At 38.6% G+C, this 20,247-nt stretch overlaps 5 protein-coding genes across 10 annotated transcripts; 2 read left to right on the forward strand and 3 right to left on the reverse strand.

Moving 5' to 3' along the window:
• Nucleotides 1–837: 837 nt before the first annotated feature.
• Nucleotides 838–1,785, reverse strand: LOC112171702 (U-box domain-containing protein 14). The gene has a single exon (XM_024308846.1). The coding sequence runs from the start codon at nt 1,783–1,785 to the stop codon at nt 838–840; it is 948 nt and encodes a 315-aa protein (XP_024164614.1).
• Nucleotides 1,786–2,138: 353 nt separating this feature from the next.
• On the reverse strand, nt 2,139–3,997 carry LOC112174376 (cytochrome c oxidase subunit 5b-2, mitochondrial). The gene is made up of 6 exons (XM_024312133.2): nt 3,775–3,997; nt 3,467–3,540; nt 3,324–3,374; nt 2,720–2,786; nt 2,540–2,619; nt 2,139–2,428 (listed from the first exon to the last, which is right to left on the reverse strand). Exons 1-6 carry the CDS (start codon nt 3,944–3,946, stop codon nt 2,384–2,386), a joined length of 489 nt encoding a protein of 162 aa, XP_024167901.1. The 5' UTR covers nt 3,947–3,997; the 3' UTR covers nt 2,139–2,383.
• A 427-nt stretch (nt 3,998–4,424) lies between these two features.
• LOC112171601 (peptidyl-prolyl cis-trans isomerase CYP95) lies at nt 4,425–10,904 on the reverse strand. Of its 4 annotated transcripts, none has more exons than XM_024308761.2 (14): nt 10,767–10,904; nt 10,117–10,237; nt 9,935–9,989; nt 9,715–9,803; nt 9,419–9,443; nt 8,659–8,700; nt 8,100–8,217; nt 7,882–8,009; nt 7,379–7,742; nt 6,823–6,932; nt 6,180–6,363; nt 5,389–6,090; nt 5,229–5,297; nt 4,425–5,029 (listed from the first exon to the last, which is right to left on the reverse strand). In XM_024308761.2, exons 2-14 carry the CDS (start codon nt 10,192–10,194, stop codon nt 4,720–4,722), a joined length of 2,274 nt encoding a protein of 757 aa, XP_024164529.1. In that variant the 5' UTR covers nt 10,195–10,237; nt 10,767–10,904; the 3' UTR covers nt 4,425–4,719. The 4 variants fall into 4 exon arrangements, with proteins under 4 accessions (XP_024164529.1, XP_040363921.1, XP_024164530.2 ...); XM_040507987.1 differs by having other exon boundaries at nt 8,100–8,232; XM_024308762.2 differs by lacking the exons at nt 10,117–10,237; nt 10,767–10,904 and adding an exon at nt 9,560–9,566 and having other exon boundaries at nt 9,935–9,995.
• A 1,321-nt stretch (nt 10,905–12,225) lies between these two features.
• LOC112174151 (pentatricopeptide repeat-containing protein At4g32450, mitochondrial) lies at nt 12,226–15,800 on the forward strand. 3 transcript variants are annotated; one of them, XM_024311870.2, is made up of 4 exons: nt 12,226–12,405; nt 13,002–13,254; nt 13,362–15,276; nt 15,402–15,800. In XM_024311870.2, the coding sequence occupies exons 2-3, from the start codon at nt 13,030–13,032 to the stop codon at nt 15,243–15,245; spliced, it is 2,109 nt and encodes a 702-aa protein (XP_024167638.1). In that variant the 5' UTR covers nt 12,226–12,405; nt 13,002–13,029; the 3' UTR covers nt 15,246–15,276; nt 15,402–15,800. The 3 variants fall into 3 exon arrangements, with proteins under 3 accessions (XP_024167638.1, XP_040364718.1, XP_024167637.1); XM_040508784.1 differs by having other exon boundaries at nt 12,987–13,254; nt 13,362–15,800; XM_024311869.2 differs by having other exon boundaries at nt 13,362–15,800.
• Nucleotides 15,801–16,151: 351 nt separating this feature from the next.
• Nucleotides 16,152–19,495, forward strand: LOC112172879 (tRNA (cytosine(38)-C(5))-methyltransferase 2). The gene is made up of 10 exons (XM_024310375.2): nt 16,152–16,325; nt 16,418–16,528; nt 17,178–17,271; nt 17,350–17,468; nt 17,560–17,682; nt 17,783–18,125; nt 18,434–18,528; nt 18,770–18,835; nt 18,925–18,989; nt 19,177–19,495. Exons 1-10 carry the CDS (start codon nt 16,263–16,265, stop codon nt 19,253–19,255), a joined length of 1,158 nt encoding a protein of 385 aa, XP_024166143.1. The 5' UTR covers nt 16,152–16,262; the 3' UTR covers nt 19,256–19,495.
• The last annotated feature ends 752 nt before the right edge of the window (nt 19,496–20,247 follow it).

Here is a 20,247-nt window from a genome sequence, read left to right on the forward strand (position 1 = left end):
AAATATGACCTACTGAGTAGTGTGCGGCTGTGAGCTGCTATGGGAGACTGGGAATACACGCAACTTTTACAGATAATTTTTTTATTCTTTGGGCTGGTATGGGCTAAAGATAGATATTTATACTTAAGGGTTTTTGGGCTAAAATATTGTCTAGGATTGAGCCCATATAGCCTTCTACTTCCTTCCGCCCTAGACCAATAGCTAGTTAACATATTGGTGGCTCTCTTGACGACATATTTGTAGTTCTCGATCATAGTCTCTTGCATTACTAGACTTGCTGCCATTAAGATAGTTTATATTGTGTGACATGATTAGTAGCTGAAATTTTAAGCAGATCAGTCTAGTACCAAGTAATCTGAAGTTGATCGAGCTACAGTCTGTTGGCTGGTACTCAATATGAACACGAAATGACCGTACTGGAGTTGCTACTTTTATCCGCATTCATAACCTTTTCGGTTCTATGATACTAACTTTTTGAGATTAGCAACCTTGTCAGACCCCATATGATTTTGGTTTTGGTTCCAAGAAGGCTTTAAATACCCTTATCAATCAAGTACTCTCTTTCGAGGATGAAGCATCGTTCAACAAGAATTTGATCTTCTGCTCTTGCTGTTTTCCTGTAGCAATTACTAATTTTAGCCAAAGATTATATACAGACACTTGGAACATTGCTTCAAATTTCACTCTGGAAAATCTTTGATATAAAAGTATGGGGGTTTGTCATGACTGACAATTATACAAATAATCTGACAAAAAAGAAGACAATTATACAAATAAACTTTTTTCCAGGCAAAATTCATCAGAGTGTAAAACAATCTTGAACAATAAGGGGTCCAGTTACCACTGGGAAAACATGGGGTTTCCATCCACATAAGAATCCATGTCAGCATCCATCATCTTCTTCATCAGCAAAGCAGCCTTCTCTCTAGCTCTAGCTGATCCTCTGACTGAAATATCAGCAACCAAACTCGAAAAATCTTGAAGCCTTAGAGCATCTCTCACGCATCCCTCGCTTTCGTCAAAGAGGAGAAGCAGAAGTTCAGCTGCACCTTCCTTGCTCAACATGCACCTCCCTTTGAACACTTGTACCATTGAACTCACAATCTGCTCAGTTTTGCTCAAAGCACTCAGCCCTTCATCAAACCTTGCAAGGAGGCCTAGGACCAGAAGAGAGGTTCCGGCTAGGTCCTCACCATCGGTGCTCTCCACCATTTGGAGAAGCGCAGGAACAGCACCTTCCCTCACTGCCACAGTGCAGTTCCCATGGAACCGAACAAGCTCAGCGAGAGAGCTAAGGAGGTGATGAGCAGCAGGACCACGGGGACCTGATATGGCATTGACAAGCAATTGGATTGTGCCTGCTACTCCAAACTTGGCCTTGTTCTTGTCGAGCATAGCTAAACTGCAGACCAGTGAGGATGCTAGCTTGCCAGATTCTGTTGGGTCGGAAATTATGGTATTGAGGTGGTAAATGGTTTCTATATCTGCTAGTGATAGCTTTAGATCAAGATTCAGGGAAAGGTTGAAGAGGATGGACAATGCGAGAATCTGAGTGGTGCTGGATGAAGATTTTGAGAGGGCGAGTAAGGCAGGGATGGCTCCTTCTGTTTGTGCAAGTAGGTTTCTGTTCTGGGGGCTCACCTTGGTGATGGAAACCAAGGTCTGAAGAGCTTTTTGCTGAACTTCACCCAAGTCTGACCGAGCCTCAGAGAGGCACGTCCTAATAGCCTCACGAATCCGAACTGCTGACATTGCTCCCGGCGCTGGTTTCAGAGGGGTTGCCATGCTTAGACAGACTTTGGGGTTAGAAGCTTGGACATCAATTTACCAAGAATATGATTACACAAGCCAAGACAAATAAGTAGTAGATGATTCCAATGTTATTTGCTACAGATTCTAGGAATAAACTCCAAAAATCATGGTCTTGGGGTGTCCTATAACAAGAAGTTTAGAAGCATTGTATCAAGGCTCATATAGTTCAGAGACACTACGCTGGACTATTTTGTAACCATATAACCAATTCTTAATGCCTCTAATCTAAATGGCTGTAACAAATTTCACATTGAAAAATATTTCTTCTTTGTTTTAACACTTGAAGAACACATTAAACAGTGGTAATAGTACATTAGGACATCACATTTCAGCCAAAGAAAGAAGAAAGTTGCCGTCTTTATTTGATCTGTATAACTAGGCTACAGAGAACCTAGTTGTCCCCATCTAATGAAAATTTCATGAAACCAAATTATTGCCGACTCAAACATCGGCAGAGCAATCTCTGAAACTAGGGATGACCAAAAAAGAAGAATTATTAAAGCTACACAGTATAACAGACTGCCTCCTCATTACTTAAAATCTTATTTCCGCAAAAATCTTGTCAGCTAGATCAATGATGACCATCTGGAGGACCTCCTGGGCCAACAACTTCCAGCTGTGGAAAACATTGACCATAAATTAGAGAAATCTGTTCATTTACATGTAAAAATTACCAAAAAATAACAATCCCCAGTATACGGAGAAACCAAGAATTAGGCTTTGGTACCTTGAAATATTGGGAACAGACAGGGCATTCATGTGGCTTGCCTTTCTCCAGCCAAAACCACACAACATCATGCTCATCCTCTGCAGACATAGATATTCAGAAACTACGGTTAGCGGCAACTGTGGAATGACGTTAGTTCAAGAAGGAAAAAAAGAAGAAGATGCAGCTGGAGGAGTTTACCTCCTTCAACACCAGGGCAGCCAACTATTCTTCTGTCATAGTAGGACTTGACTATAGCAGGTGCTTCCTACAGCACAGAAAACATAATAAGCCTTAGTTACATAATAATGTGAATCGAAGGCATTTATACATGTTCTTAACCGTGCAAACAAACGTCAACTTCACCACAACCGAAATTCACATATGGGAAAATGACAGGTAGCGTACAAAGAGGTGTGAGGAAAGCATCTTCTGTTTTCTATTCGTTCAGTTAAGAGCACTTAACCATGACTAAAATTCACATGGGAAGATGAGAGGAAGTATTTACTAAGAGAGTAAGAGGTAAGAGGAGTCTGGTAAACATATCTCTTTTTCTATTTGTTCACTCAAAGATATACAAAGGGAACCTTCCCTTGAGCAGTTATTAGAAATTTGCAATTTAGGAATCAAAAGACACTGGTTAAATTCTAGGGAGTATGAATGTTAGAAACCAGTTGTGCGACAACAAACGGCAAAGTCATCTCGCATGCTTGTGAATGATGAGGCAAGAAGATACTAGAGTGAAAATGGCATTACTAGAGTTGGATTTGAAGAAAATTAGTAAAACTGAAAAATAGGAGTGTACCTTAGTACCAAAAGGACCGACTGGATGATTGACCTCAAGAATGTCCCTCCCCTGCATAAACATACAAGGAAACAAAATCACTTCCAGGCCTATAATGAAGCAGATATCACTATCACAAAACAATAATGATAGACATGGTTAACCTGAAGCTCAGCCTGAAGTTCCTCGCGCTCGTGACCGGTAGCAATGGGCATAATATCTTCAACCTTCTTCAAACCTACGCATATCATGAAAGTTAAACACAATCAACACCTCCTTCTTTTATTTTTCTTCCTTTACAGATCGTGAAAGTGTTCTCCACCAAGCACACAGAAATTTCCAATCAAAATCGAGAGTTAAGAAGTTATAAAGCGCAATCATTCTAATTTGCCAAACACATTATTGTATTCTGATGAGAACAAAGAGAGAGCAGCAATCGAGACATGAAAAGAAGAAAAACGAGGAGACGCACCGGAGGCGGGGGAGGAGAGATTGGGGGATCGCTGAAACGGCGGGGGAGTGGAAGGCGTGGATGCTGAGGAGATTAGAAATCGACGGGTGAGGTTGAGAGATGGAGAAGATCTGCATGAGCCTACGGCTTGGAATTGAGCCGAGGTCGAACAAGACACCACTCGCCTCCACATCTTTCTCCCTCGCTGGCTGGAATTGCACTGCGCGATCCAGCGTTGGCTCTTCTTTTTCAACAGTTTTAGTGTATCGGGTCGGGTCGGGTCAACCTTCTTCGGGTCGGGTCAAGTACTTGATTCATGTCCAGAAATTAAGATTAATTTTTTTTTTTTTCAACGAAAGGGAAAAAAAAACGGAAATTATTGAAATTCAGTCTGTTCATTGAAAACAAGCTTGATAAACAAAAGTCATCACCTCATCCTCATGCAAAAGCTGTGAAGATTCATATTCCAGTTTTAGTTTGAGCTGTTTTATTTTTTGAGCATAATTTCTTTGATCGCTTCTTGAACTTACAATCCGGCAATATGTGTTGCAACTTATTGTTTTGTTTTAAGTACTATCCTACACTAAATCTTTTGCATTTTTTCTTGGTAAGAATTTCCATCCAAACTTTAAAATATTGAACTAAGACGAGGACATGAGCACTGAAGACCATCTTGTAAAGTACCTTGCAAAGTATATATATATAAAATAAACTCAAATTATAAAATGCATAGAATTACGACAATTCGGACAATGCATAAATCTCATGGCTAAATTTCAACCCCTACAATAAAATCACATCAATATCGCACAGCCTCATAGTACCCAAGTTATTCTCTTCTCAACAGATATGCTCAAAACATGCCAATTATTAATATTCTAAGCTATGGTCGACAACCAGGTAAAACTACTGATCATTAGCTTCAGCTGACGGTGGAAAAAACCCTCGCTCCTGCAATGTCATCTTTCACTCTGAGTCCGGGGAACCATCACCATAAGAAACCAGGCCCTTCTTCTCATTCGGACTCTCTGACGAAGACCTTGATTTGTTTTTGCTCACCTGCCTTGGAGACTGCGAGTCTGAGGACCTTGAAGCTGATGGGCTCCTGCTTCTTGAAGGAGATCTGCGCTTCACAACCCGAGCAGCCACCTCCACTGGGGAACGAGAACGACTTCGGATGGGACTGCGGCTCCGGATGGGGCTACGGCTCCTACTGTAGCGCCGACCACGACGGGGGCTACGTGATACAGGAGACCTGGTTCTTCTGCTCCTGTATCTGCACACAAGTATGATGTGGAGTCAGCCGCATTCATGTCACAAAAACCAGTAACGAAAAGAAACACGACGTGTGCCAATCCCTAGCATTTCCAACCACTTTGTATCGTTTGAATTCCAAAGAGGTCTTATAAGATATCCACAATTATACTAAACAAATGCTCAGCGGGAGAGGGACTTAACAGAGACGGATCACATACCTCGGAGGTGTTCTTGCTCTTGGTGGGCTTCTATAACGCCTCGGTGAGTACCTTCTATAACTTGAATACCTACAAACAGGAGCAGGCATGCAGTTAGTGAATTCACTGAATTGGAATATAAAATCAAGACGAAGAAAAAGAAAATTACTGCATCTGGTACCTGTCACGATCACTTCGACCTCCATAACGATATGGTCTCACAGGAGATAATGAAGGAGTTCTGTACCGCCGTGCATAAGAGTAGCGCTGGCTGAAACCCCGTCCCCTTCTAATGCGCTTGGGTGAGCCATCGGGTGAAACACTTCTTGACAAGCTCCTATCCCTATCAGATGGAGGTGATCTAGCCCGACGTACTGGGCTTCGACTCCTTGAGTAGCTGCGACGGTTATTCCCACTCACCGGCCTGACAGGACTGCGGCTAATGTTTTTCCGATTAGCAACCCTACCTGAGCTTCTACTTGCACTCCTTCGAGAAGATCTGGCGGGGCTTCGGCTTCTTGAAAATCTCACAGGGCTTCTGCTCATTGATTTTTTGGATACTTTTCTAGGAGGGCTCGGGCTAACACTTCGTCCGGGTAGGGATGCAGGACTATTGCTAATAGTTCTTTGAGACCGGGATTTAACTGGGCTCCTACCCCTCCAACTCTTCACTGGACTCCTGCTGAAACTTCTTGCTGCGCTTCTACTGCTATCACTTTTAACAGGACTCCTGCTGATGCTTCTACTCCTTTGAGGGGCACGAGGAGGGCTTCTACTCGAACTCTGGCTCTGGGGACTTACACTTGGACTATTGATCGGACTCCTCCTGGGACTAATACTCATACTCTTACTCAGGATCCTTTTAGGACTCAAGCTTCGGCTCCTGCTCATCAACTTATAATAAAATTCCAGATCTGGAAGAATCGGTAAGCATAAAGAATAACTGAGGTGTGACAAGAATCGAAAGAAGACCTAGATTTGCCTGGGTGATCATCAACTATGTCCGGTTGCCTGTCTGCAATTTTGTCATATTTAGCATCTGTTCGCAGGCCATTGCTCCGCTGCTCTCCATTCTCCTTGGGAAATGCACTATCTTTCTCAAGCACAATTTCTTGCTCCCTCTTTTTATAGTGATTTGAAGAAGCATCTCCATCCACTGCAATAGAAGATTGGCTCCCAGCTTTAGATATTACACAAAAGAAAGAAGACAAAGCGCAAATCAATTTCTAGAGATACAACGCTTCATTAAGTAGTATTTGATCATGTTGGGGAGAACACCGGCCAAGTTTTCTGAATCAGTTTTACTTAAGATTTCATGTTTCATTATTTCAATATGTACAGTGAATTTTTGAAAACCAGTTAATCAATGAAAAAATAATCAAGGATTGTCATGGTTGCCAAAAACACCTTTTAGATGATGCATTTACAGAGCTTGAACAAAAGAATGGTTTTGGTAAATTCAAAGACAAGTAATGCAATTTGTACTTGATTGATTAAATTGCAGTTTCGACAAATCTAGAACTCTCAAGAAACAATCACCCCCAAAAAACTTGTTGCAATGAAACTACCACAAGTCAAGGACACATAATGTACAGAGAAAATAAGTAAAGAATACCAGCTTTCTGAGAGGTCTCCTTTTTAGACTTCTTATCCTTCCTTTCTGCATTAAGACCATCATCTTCAGGGTTACTGTCACCCTCGGTATCTGTAAGGCTTTCTGAGGCCCTAGAGAACAGAAATTAAAACATGAGCAACTATAATCTGAGTTCATAACTTATAAAATGCCTAACATTTACTAAAAAATCTACTTTATCAGGAAAAATATCATTTCAATTTTCTTAACAAAAAAAAAAATATAACAGAGCCACCTATTAACAGCCCTACTCAAGAAACAGGAAAAAAGAAGAAGAAGATGCAAAATGAATACTCCAATGCAACTTATAATAAGCAAACAAGCACAACTCACTGTTATTCAACACTCTTAAGACATATACCGGACGATACACTACCCACTATAACAAGGATTAACAGCAGAAGAAGATAGCAACTGAACTAGTGGCCGTGTGCAAATTCTCAAGAATGGGCACAAACAAATATTGACAATGAAATAATGTCTATAAAAGAGGTACAAGCCATCAAGATTCTAAACCAGGGAAGGTTTAGCATAATACCTTCTTGATCTGATCTTAGATCTCTTATCACGCCGTCTACGCTTTTTGTCTCGTCCTTTATCCCGCCTTTTTGCACGTTTATACTTGTCTCTTTTATAAGACCTCTTTCTTTTCTTACGCCTGTCATCACTTGAAGAACTGTCATAAGAGGATGAGGACAAATAAGAGTCGGAATCACTATCAGATTCAGATGAATCCAATTCAGAATCCGAGTCACTCTCAGATGTCGATGAATCATATTCGTATCTCCTTTTCCTCCTCTTCCTTCTATCTCTTGAAGATTTCTTGTGCTTTCCCTTACGCTTCACTTCATGACTATCAGCATCTGAAGAAGCTTCCTTTACCCCTTTTACTTTCTTTTTGTCTGCAAACACACAAAAAATCAGAATCAAAAGCTCAGTAAAAACAAAATTTCAGGCTTTGGATAGTGCCTAATGAGCAATAGTGTTTCATATTGCTCCAGAACTTAAGATTGTCCAAAATAGTGTATCCATAATTATCACCTTCACTATATTCACCACAGTTGATGACTTTCACTGTCACAGTTGGATTCCCATCTACATCACCCGCATTTTCTATTCTTTTCAAAACGGCCCATCCATGTGTTAGCTTCCCAAAAATGACATGCTTTCTGCAAAGAGAATACACCAGTAGTGAGAACTATAACTAAAAGAGTGTTGAACATATAGAAACAAGGATGAAGAAAAAGATAAAACCAAACCTGTCTAGACTATGATTAGCTTCAAAGGTGATAATGAACTGAGAACCTAAAGAGTCACGAACAGCAACAGGCATAGAAAGAAGTCCAGGTCCGTTGTGTTTTAGCTTGGACAACTCATCTGAAGCAAAGTTAACTACCAATCATCAAACATGAAAACAAGCATATACTAGCAGAAATAACTTGACAAGTTCTTGCAAACTAAGCGGTGCATGGCAACACTTTTTCTTGAGCAATGAATCAAACTCTACTAACAGAGGCTTGAGTAGGACATGATCATAGACAATTAGATAGAGCAACATATTTGGTCTTTTAACTTTTGACTTTTGCAAAGAGCATATGTTGTCATTTCACCAGGCTAATAATAGAGATGTAGGAGTCAAAATGAGAAATTGAAAGTTATCATGTGCCTAGATAAAAGTATAACCTGGCAGTTCATTACATGTCCATAATTGTGTGAACATCAAATTTGAACGCTCCTACCAAAAAAAAAGAAAGAAAGAAAGAACAGAGAAAGAGGGAGGGGGGGCGCACAGAGAAGAGGCATTGTAACATTAATTACCTGGAAACTCCTCCTCACTGTAAATGCTTTCACCACCAGTACCTGCGACACAAGCATAGAAATCCAATAAAACTCAAGCTCAAGTGATGTTAAAAAGGACCTTATGGGTTTCTTCAAAATACCACCCAAAATGACCGATTTAGTTTAACTAATTGATTTTAATAACTTTGTCAGATTCGATTGGGTCCCTAAATCACCAGCATATGATTGGATCAAAACATCATGTTGCTTCTACCTTTTACCACAATAATGTTTAATATGACTTATACTCTAAAGCAAACTCTTGGAAATGAGACAAAAGGCAGTTACACTACAGATGGATTTTTACTCTTCCAAAGGGCATTCTATTTTCTTGTGTTGGTATCAGTTGAACAGTTATCTCCCAGTATCTTACAATGATTCTTCAGTAAGAGGACCAGAGAGCACACTCCATCAATTTAGGGTTCAATGTTGTAAAAAAGTAATAATAATAACATTGAGAACAGGTGTTTATTAGAACCAGCATCTTCTACACTCTTGATCTCATTCCATATACAACTCGACATGTAATAGTGGATTAGATATTATTCTTAGTCCAAGAACAAACTTATAACAGATATGTTCATTATTTTCATCCTTTAATAATAAATTGTTTTTAAGAGAACAGAATCTAATGATTTATCTAATAATCACAATAAGAATATAAAACATGAGATTGACTATGCAAACTGATGGAAGGAATGACAGATTCAAATTGATGCTGAAAAATAATGATACATACCATCCCTTTTGACAAAATCACCACCCTGCAAAATGAACACCAGTCATTAATCCTTCTAAGTTAAACAGAAATGTGTATGCGAAACTGGTTTGAGCATGGCAAAGCATAGTAAAATTTCAAGAAAAAACAACTTAGTACAACCTTAAAACTATATCACAAGAAAAGCAGTCGTGACCGTCAGCCCTGTATCCTACAGCATAAACAAGGGTAACTGGCTAAAAGACAAACCAGTGCTAAGACATGCTCAACCAGAAAACGCTACAAAGGCAAATCAAGAGTAACACAAGGAGGCATACCTGGGCATAGTAACCTTTTACAATGCGATGGAAGAAAGACCCTTTGTAGTGTAGTGGTCTCCCACTCTTTGGACCAATTCCCTTTTCACCTGAATATTACAAAGATGATATCAGAAATCCAACCTCCTAATTAAACTGTGGAACTGTACACCCTGAAATTAAGCACCCCTAACCTCGTGTCATGACTCACGAGCCAAATGACAATTACACCATACATTACCTGTACAGAGAGCATGGAAATTATCGGCAGTCTTGGGAGCACGGTCATAGAAAAGCTGCAAACAATCAGCAACCAAATACTCATAAGAAAATGCAACCATGTAACTTTGAAATTAGAGAAGGAACATTATTTCATTGCACTTCAGAACATATATCCGCTTGAATTTAGTTCCCGAACAATACCTCAAAAATCATCTTTTCAGCAGGATCTCCATCAATGCACACATCCATAAACACCAAGGGGTTCTTCTTCTTCGCCATATTCCTTTGTCTTCAAGCACAAATCCTCAAGCCAGCATAACCACTGTTACATATTCGGCAATTCAACATCAGAGTCATCACCAAACTCAACTCAACAAATTCTACCGCGGACTGTTACTCATTTAGTGAATTGCACAACATATATGTTCTAGCTCAACAAACACCTACGGGCTTCAATCATGTACAGCAAACCCAGATCAGCAAATGCTGAGGCTATCGGATATGCAATTACTGACCATTGAAAAGGATGTGAGCTACATGCACCAAATCCTTAAAACCTAGTCGAATATCCACAAACCCTAAAATCAAATGCATGCCTAGAACATGAAAATCACAGCATCCAGCTGAACAAACAACACATCTCAGCTTTATTTTCTGGTTCAAACTGTATCCTTACGATTATATCAGCGAATTAGAGAAATTATTCAAAAAATTAAATAAAAATATAAAAAAATAAAAATAAAAATAAAAACCTAGGAGGTTTGAGGTTGAAACATTGCGGAGTTGAATAATCTTGGCTAGTGAAAAAGATGGAAATAAAAAAAGGAGTGGAGAAACCCTAGAGAGTTCACCTGAGAAACGCAGAGCCACAGAAAAGTGACGAGACGAGATGAGAGAGCGAAAGAGAGAGTGAGGTTCGTCGAAGAATACCTAAGCTCCCATATATATGCATACGGGGCCGTAGCTGCTTCTACTCACCCATGAAGTTACCGGACTGTCCCTCCTGTTAGTGAAACTATCTTTACCATTTTGTCCCCGATGAGTGTTATTTCATTATTTCTCCGTTATTTATTATTTATTTGTCTAATCAAATAAATAACTCAAATGCTACAACTACTCAATTAGTGTTTTATGAGTCGAACTCACAATCTCTCACTTACGAATAAGAGACTATGCCACTAGACCAAATGGTACTGGGCTGGTCAATCATTTTCTGTATTTTTTTGGATGTCTATATGTATTAATTTTTCCATTACCAAGTCATATTTTATTAATCTTGAAGTACCATATATGCCCTATATGGCATATCATGTTCAGTGCCTTTTTCACGTGATGAAAAATTTTGATTACATTTTGAGATGATTAAGAACAATCCAAATTTTCTTTCATAAGTATTGGTATGATACTTTTATTCTCATACAAGTACTTCAAATCAGATTGATCAGTTACTAAACGAGTTTCTAATACATGTCACAATAATTGATTTGATACAAATTAAATTACTTGTGAATTTTTAAGCCTTTATTTATATATTTTGACATTTATCAACTTACTTTACACATTTCTCTCCATCAATAGAAGGTTGTCATCATACCATGACAACCCATGACTAAAATTGGCATATAGATTTGCCAAGTTGACTGTGATATACTTTGTGATTACTCAAGGCATTAAAAGTGTAGGCAAACTCACTAGTGTTGATAAAAGTTCTTCATGGTATTACTAGTATAAGACTTGGTACATTATGTCAAACTCATTTCACAAGTGCTTGGAGATGAAAAATGCTAAAACTAATAATTGATTTTCTTATAGAGGGTAGTCTTTGAAACGGATTGCTTGTTGTTGATTCAGGCTATGGAACAGCAGGATGTTGATCCTTCAAGCTTGGGTCTTCTAATTGCAAAAGTGAAAGAAATCATGACCATAAATGTAGGATTTTGATTGCTTCATGTACCTAAACAAAGTAGCTCATGTACTTGCATGTGAGAGTCAAAGCTAGTTTACTCTTGCTCCCAAAATTATAAAGGATGTCATTATGAATGATTGTAAATTTGTAATCACTAATTGATTGAATGAAATTTCATTTCAAAAAAGAAAAAGAAAATATTATTCTGATCAACATGCCGATCGGGAATATTAGTATAAATAACTTTTCGAAGGTAGGTAAAAAATAAATTTAACAATAATTCCATAATTTTTTTCTCAGGAGGAAAAAAAATGATAATTTGAGTTTCGGGATATTATAAAATGACAAAAAAAAATGAGGGTTTTAGTAATTTGGTTAAGAATGCCCCTCTGCCAATCTAATATTTACAGAGCTTCCGTTATACCCCGCTCGCATTCCATCTTTGTGCCGCCCCTCACTCTCTCTTCTCCGACGTCTCAGAGCTATCACCATTAAAGCTTCTCTCTCCTCGGGGCAAGGGACAGCAATCAATTCCTGCAAATTGAAACAAGTTGAAAGCTTTTGCTTTCCCAGCTCACTGTTAGGTATGCATCAAACAAGTTCTTAATTGTTTTTGTTTCATTGGTACCCACATATATGGGGTTTATTCTGAATGAAAGGGTTCATGGGTCTTGGTAATAACTAGGAAATATTTCTGGGTATTGATATATTTAGCTCATGAACTTGTGGGTTTTGATATTTTGAATGTGCTACCTCTTATGTATTTTGGTAAGTTCTGTATGAATTCTTATATATACATGCCTTGTTGTCCTCGTATAAGTAGAGAGGTTAGTGAGGCTATTATGGATATGATCACTAGGGGCTTTGTAATCCTCTCATACCCAATAGGCTCAGGTGAAGACTGAGGAAATGGGTATGAAAATATAATCTATTTTACAGGAAAATGTCAACCATTTCTAACCTTTTTCCCCATTAATCTAGTTGAGAGCATTATTGGAACACAATGTTCTGATTTTTTACATTTACCGACTATTTTGATTTAGCCGTATAGAGTGATTTCAGCTTGTTGTTGTGTTGGTTTGGGTTCTGCAAACTAAATGATTTGTTTTTAATGATTACAAGATGAGACAGTCTCAGTCTCGGTGATGCTTATATAAATTTGCAGTCTGTGCATTGGCAGGGAGATCACAACGGACTAACTAGACAACATGTGGAGGCGAGTAGTGTCCTCATCATCAGCTCAGCTTCAAACTCTTGCCTCACCCCCATGCAGATCCAGCCGTCCATTCCTCATATATTCATCATCTTCCTCGGCAATGGCGCTGTTTCAGGGATCCTTTACTCTGTCATCCTTCCACACTTCTTTCGCCTCCTCCTCTAGTTCTGCATTTGCTACAAATCATGAGCATGATGAAGTTGAATCCGAGTTTGAGGTTAACAACTTTAACTACTATTTGTTTTTGCAAAGTTTTATTAAGTTTTGAAGTATGGGAGTGGATTGATTATAGGGTTCTTAAAGGTTTTATTTCATTATCTGTAGGGAAGGAACACTACATCCAGGCAGAGTGCAACATACAGTGGGTATTACGGTCAAAATAATCAGCAGTGGCAACAGAATCCAAATGTGGTTTATGCTGATACTTCAAGGGCTCCCCAGCAGAGCTCAAATCAGTTTAGTCAGATTTACAGCGGGGGTTTCAAGGGAAGCACAGGCAATGAATTTGTGAATAACCCAGTTCAACAAAGTGGAAACTTTAGTGGGTATCATGGGCATGAAAATGGAAGGTTTCAGCAAACCACCCAACAAAATTGGAAACAATTAGGAAATGGAAGTATGCGGCAGAATTCATACGTGGCTCGCCAGGAAAGGCCAAGGGAAGTGGGACAGATTCCAGATGGTTTTAACTCACAAATCAATTCAGGATCTCAGGGAAGCATAAGCCGCAGTTCTATGCACAACTCTGCAGAATATCAGCAAAATACAATCAGTTATAACAGAGGGATCAGTTCTGCACAAAAGCAGCAAAATTTAAGTGATTATTACAAAGATAATGGACAGTATCAGCAGAGTGTTGGTTATGGACAGTATCAGTCAAGCTCACACGTCGGCGAATATCAGCAAACCCCAAATGTTGGACAATATCAGCAAACACCCCACGTTGGACAATATCAGCAAACCCCACAGGCTGGACAACCAACTGAGGCTTCTGAAAGTAACCCTAATAGTGTTAAGGGTACTCTTGAAGAGTTGGATTTGTTTTGCAAGGAGGGGAAAGTTAAGGAGGCTGTGGAGGTCTTGGGTCTGCTGGAGAGACAGCATGTGCACGTGAACTTGGACAGATATTTACAGTTGATGCATGCGTGTGGAGAGGCTATAGCTCTCGAAGAAGCAAAATCTGTTCATGAAAAGATGAGATTACTGTTTCCTTTGGAAGTGAGCACCTACAACAGAATTTTAGAGATGTATTCAAAATGTGGTTCTATGGAGAACGCATTAATGGTTTTCAATGATATGTCGAACCGCAATATGACGTCTTGGGACATTATGATAACATGGCTTGCTAGGAATGGTCATGGGGAAGATGCCATTGATCTATTTACTCAGTTCAAGAAAGCAGGGCTGAAACCTGACGGTCAAATGTTTATTGGGGTTTTCCATGCTTGTAGTGTTGTGGGAGATGCTGATGAAGGATTACTGCATTTTGAATCAATGAGCAAAGATTATGGCATTGTCCCAACCATGGATCATTATGTGAGTGTAGTAGATATGCTCGGATCTATCGGTTTGCTGGATGAGGCTTTGGAGTTCATTGAAAAAATGCCATTGGAACCTAATGTTGATGTTTGGAAAACCTTGATGCATTTTTGCAGAGTTCATGGGTACTTGGAGCTTGGGGATCGTTGTGCTGAGCTAGTTGATCAGCTAGATCCCTCCTGCTTAAATGAGCAATCAAAGGCTGGCCTGGTTCCTGTGAATGAATCAGACCTCGTAAAGGAGAAAGAGAAGAAACAATTAGCAGCAAAGAATCTTTTAGAAATCAGGAGTCGAGTCCATGAATATAGAGCAGGAGATAGATCTCATCCTGATAATGAGAAGTTTTACACACTACTTAGGGGTTTGAGGGAACAAATGAAGGAGGCTGGTTACATTCCAGAGACTAGATTTGTGTTGCATGACATAGATCAGGAAGGCAAGGAAGATGCTTTGCTTAGCCATAGTGAGAGACTTGCTGTTGCTGATGGTCTCCTCGCCAGCTCAGCTCGTTCACCTATTAGGGTAATCAAGAATCTTCGTGTTTGTGGTGATTGCCACTCTGCGTTAAAGATCATTTCCAAAATTGTAGGTAGAGAACTTATTATGCGAGATGCTAAGAGGTTCCACCATCTCAAAGATGGCAAGTGCTCTTGCAATGATTATTGGTGAACAATTGAATTTTAGTTATTGTTTATCTCAGGTATTATTCAGATCTCTCTAAGCTTGCATCGGAAGAGAATAACTTTTTTTGTTTTCCTCTACATGATCTAGTGAAATACTGAGTATATATCTTACTTTTCCTGCTTTAACTTGAGAGAACTGCAGCCCTGTAGAGAATATAATGTTGGTGTCAAAACAAAAGAAACAAATATGTTTCACTTCATCTTGAAGATTTCTGCGGGCTCAGAAAGCTCTTACAAATGTAGAGCATACGACATGTTTGAATTTTTGGAGAGGATATTCACTCCTACAGCAGGCCAGTTTCATAAATTCTCCGAAATCAGTGTGCTGTTACGTCCTTTGCAGAGGGGTTACTGAGTTGCTGCACTCCTCCATTTGTACTCCTATTTTTTCTTTTTCTTGTCTGAACTATAAGTAGACAAGGCAGATGGAAATTATATGTGTATGTTGTACAATATGATCATTTTGTAGAATGAATAGTTGAAGATTTTGGATTTCTCTCTTGGCCCTCAGTTCTGGAATGCCTGATAACTTTTTTGTTCAGTGGACTTGACTGTTCAATATGAGATGAATATCTGGTGTAATACCAAAGAGAAAGGAGGATGACTTATTGGTGAATTGAATATTCTTCAAAACAATATATAGTTTGAATATTTTGTGATAAATCTGTTAGGAGCATACGCACAGTGAAAGACTTATATTAACAGAATGGTTTAGGGTACGAAAGTCATCCGGTAAATGTTAAAAGTTGAATTTATGAAACCATACAATCGTCTCATTGAATCATTGAAGGCTTTGGAGCTAATTGACATTTAGTTACTACAGAAGATTAAGGTGTTTCTCTCGACTAAGGTATAATAGTAGAGTCTCATTCACTCTTAAAAAGAAAAAAAGAAAAAAGGGTATTATACGATTATTGAAGACTAAACGCATGTCGTTTGTGTTCGAAAGCTTATAGCCAACTGCCACCCAACGCACGACGAGAGTCGTGCAAGTCGAGTGTTAATGGAGAAGGGTTCTGAGCAGCCATGGAGGGTCCTCGAGTTCTACAGCGGTATTGGTGGCATGGTAAATATTAGAATATAAACCCTAAACCCATTTTTTTTTTTTAAGCTTCATCACAATATGCTCAAGTCTTTCTGTGTATTTGTAATTGGTAGAGGTATTCGTTAATGAAGGCGGGAGTGAATGCCAACGTTGTTGAAGCATTCGACATCAACGACACTGCCAACGATGTTTATCAGCACAACTTCGGACACCGTCCTTATCAGGTTCTGTCCCCTGATCTCTACTTACTTATACTTATACTGCAGTTTAGTGTTTTACTGTGGTGAATTTTGACTACTGGAGGATCAAAAGTTTTGAGTCTTTATGGTAAACCAATTTGATACACGTCCAAGTTCAATGCTTTACTGTACAGTTTATTCATCCCAAGTAAAAACTTGTGGTGAATTTGATTACTAAAGCCTGGAGGATCCAAAGTATAAGTCTTCATTTTTACCCAATCTGAATACTTGTATCCTAGTTCAGTTCTTGACTGTAGTACTGTACTGTATGCGCATCCAAGTAAAAGCCTGTGGTGGATTTGACTACTGGAAATCAAAAGTATAAATCTTGTTATGTTTCTCCACATTGGACTTGGTGCATTCATTCCTTCAGATGATCCATTACTTGGGTTTCTGCCATTTGTTTGAAAGTTTTGGTATTTGCCTTGTAACTTGCTTTAAAGTGGGTCAGTTTGGATTAGTGTCATTTGTGGAGAAGTTCACTGACTACATGTTGTCCAGCATCCGATGTGTGTTTTCTTAAGCTGCTTTTGTTTTTTGAATTATTAATGTTCGGCTTTTCAAGTCCCGGGACACGGTTTATATGAGACTTACTTGAGCTCATGTTGTACTGAATTTAAATAATTTTGTATAGGGTAACATTCAGAGCCTTACTGCAGCTGATCTCGACAGATATGGAGCGAATGTATGGCTTCTGTCTCCTCCTTGCCAACCTTATACTAGACAAGGTTAGTTTATATTTCTCTCCTATTTTGCAGATATGTAACATTAATTTGCAATGATTTTCACTAGCTACTTATGGTTAGGTCTCCAAAAGCAATCTGGTGATGCTCGGGCATTTTCATTTCTCCAGATTCTTGAGTTGATACCACACACTTCGCAACCTCCAATAATGTTATTTGTGGAAAATGTTGTTGGATTTGAGGTCTATTCTTGGAATTTTTAGCTTAATTTCTAGTACAGAGATTGATTTCTATTATTTAATTTAATTTCCTTTTTTTCCCTCCTGAATGCAGACATCTGATACACATGGAAAAATGATAGAGATATTGAGAAGAAGTGATTTTGTTACACAGGAGTTCATATTGAGTCCCTTGCAGTTTGGTGTACCATATTCCAGGCCACGCTATTTTTGCCTGGTAGCCTCATCTCTCCTAATCCTTGAGAACATCTGGGAAACTTTGATGCACTTGTGTCCAATTTTTCAATATACCAATCATAAATTCTTTTATTTCGCAGGCAAAGAGGAAACCCTCAACCTTTCATAGTCAACTTTTCAATAATCAGCTTCTTTGGTCCCCAAAGCCCTTATTTGGGCATACAAATGCGGATGACAAAGTGTTCTGTGAACTTGATGAGCCGCAAGGGAGCTTGGATAAGTTGCTTGAATCTTGTGAGCCAATAGAAAGGTTTCTTGAACTCAAGAATTGCCGTGATCAGCCGAACTTTGTGGACAGCACCACTGTTTCTACAGATACCATTGGAGTATTGGAGAAAGATGAAGAGAATGGGTGTTGTACTAGCACCTTGGATCAGTACTCTGTTCCCTCAAGCTTGATAGAGAGATGGGGAAGTGCCATGGGTATCCTTGTTTTACGTTTTATTTTTATCATTGATCTGAACATAGGAATTACATGAATATCTTAGGTCTGGAGTCCAGCCTAGGAACCTGAGTTTGAGAACTCAAAAGCATTATTAATAATGCAGTGCTCATTCATTGAGGCAGGTTCCGATTTCTCTTATAAAAGGAAAGGTGAAAGAGAAAGTGTCCTGTTCCTTCTACAATATAAAATTAGCCTCCTTGACCTGCTCCTGCATCATTCTTCAGTACTTTGATTTTGTTTTCTCTCTTAGAAAGTTCTCTGTCAAGGTATCCTTAATACTGCTTAGATATTGTCTACCCGGATTCAAAGCGATGCTGTTGTTTTACAAAAAGTTATTATCGATATGTGAAGGGTACTGGCTCCCTTTTGGCAACTGGGCAGGTAAGCCATCTATTTACACATGCAGAAGGTTATAATATGGAATTGCGCTTATGAGTAAATCTGTGACTATTCTTTTGATCATTCAAAAAACACGTGCTCCGTGCACATATTAGATTGGAATGTTGGACTACTATTTCAAGTTCTACTACAGAGTTCAATTCATGCTTATAAAATGACTCAGCACTTTACCTTATCCAATGATATTGTTGCTGCTTGACATTTACAAAATTGTAATGGGCAGCCAAAGATAAAGGATAAAGCATCTTCACTGAAGGAACAAAGCCTTAGATACTTTACCCCTAGAGAGGTATGCTGATTTTTCATTCCTGCTTCATTTCTTGGTTTCATGTTCTTATCTCTGTTAATGCATATATACATTTCTCAAAAACCAATCAGGTTGCTAATTTGCATTCTTTGCCGGAAAGCTTTCAGTTTCCACAGCAAATAAGCCTTAGACAAAGGTATGCCAATATTTTATCCTATCTACTGGTTCAGATGAGGCACATTAGCAGAGAATAAATAGTCTTTGTTTCATGCCATTGTGAATGTGAACTTCATGCTTTCCTTTTGGTTTTGATGCTAGAGTTAAGTAAAACAGTAGTTGTTAAGCAAGACTGATGTATGTTGTGTGTTTCTTTTACACTTCAGGTATGCATTGCTGGGAAACAGCTTGAGCATCTCAGTGGTTGCTCCTTTACTCCAGTATTTATTTGCTGAATCATCATGACTATTATTCCAAGACACAAACATTATACTCTGGTTACCAGCTACCCTACTTCTAACATGTAATATGAACTATGATGTGCCTTCATTTAGAATGTATCAATAGTCACGGTGCCTCTGGATTTTGTACGCTTTTCATCCTTATTCATATCCAGTCTGTACCATCACAGGACTATGATCATAGGAATTGTTATGATAATACGTTTGCTTATTAATGAAAAGTGACAAGTTTTTGCAATCTGTACTCGGTAGACTGTTTGGACATTAAATTTGCTGTCAAAGTTGACTCACTAAAACTAGTATCATCGTTATGTTCTTCATTATTCTCAGATTTATTTCCTTTGTTGAAATGCAAGCGGCTATTAGGAAATTTGTTGGGGTTAATCTTTGATTGTTGATAGTGATTCACAAGCAAGTCAAAACGAGTATTGGTCAAAACTTTGTTGGGGAAATGTATTCCTGGCTAAGACTATTTATACCCAAATTAAAAGGGGTCACTGGAGTAGAGAGAATTAAAAAGAGAGAGAGAGAGATAAATGGGTGTGTTGCTAAATATAAATAAAGTTCACTAAATTCATGCGTTTCATAAAGCTAATTCATCAACAAATGCGTTGGCAAAGATCCATTAACATCCTCTCTGGTTTGACTATTTCATTATGTCTTAATTGTCATTACATAAGCGTTATTATTTTTGGAATAAAAGAAACTACCCACAATTTTTAAGGTTTATTTTTGTAAAAAACTTATTTATATTATAAAAAAGATTGCGACCGTCACTATCATGATATAACTTTTTTTGCTTGAGGTCTTTTGGTACCTATTAACCCCAAAAACAATAAAATAATGCATAATATAGCTATTTAACTTGTGCTTCAAGTGCTGATTGCATTTACATCAAAACTATTGGGCGCACTTGAGAAGCAAGTTATGCACTTCCATCAACTCTTACAAAGAAGAAAAATCAAAACTCTTATTTGAAAAAGACAACAAAAAAAA

Source organism: Rosa chinensis, chromosome 6, assembly GCF_002994745.2.
Source record: "Rosa chinensis cultivar Old Blush chromosome 6, RchiOBHm-V2, whole genome shotgun sequence".
Classification (NCBI taxonomy): Eukaryota; Viridiplantae; Streptophyta; class Magnoliopsida; order Rosales; family Rosaceae; genus Rosa; species Rosa chinensis.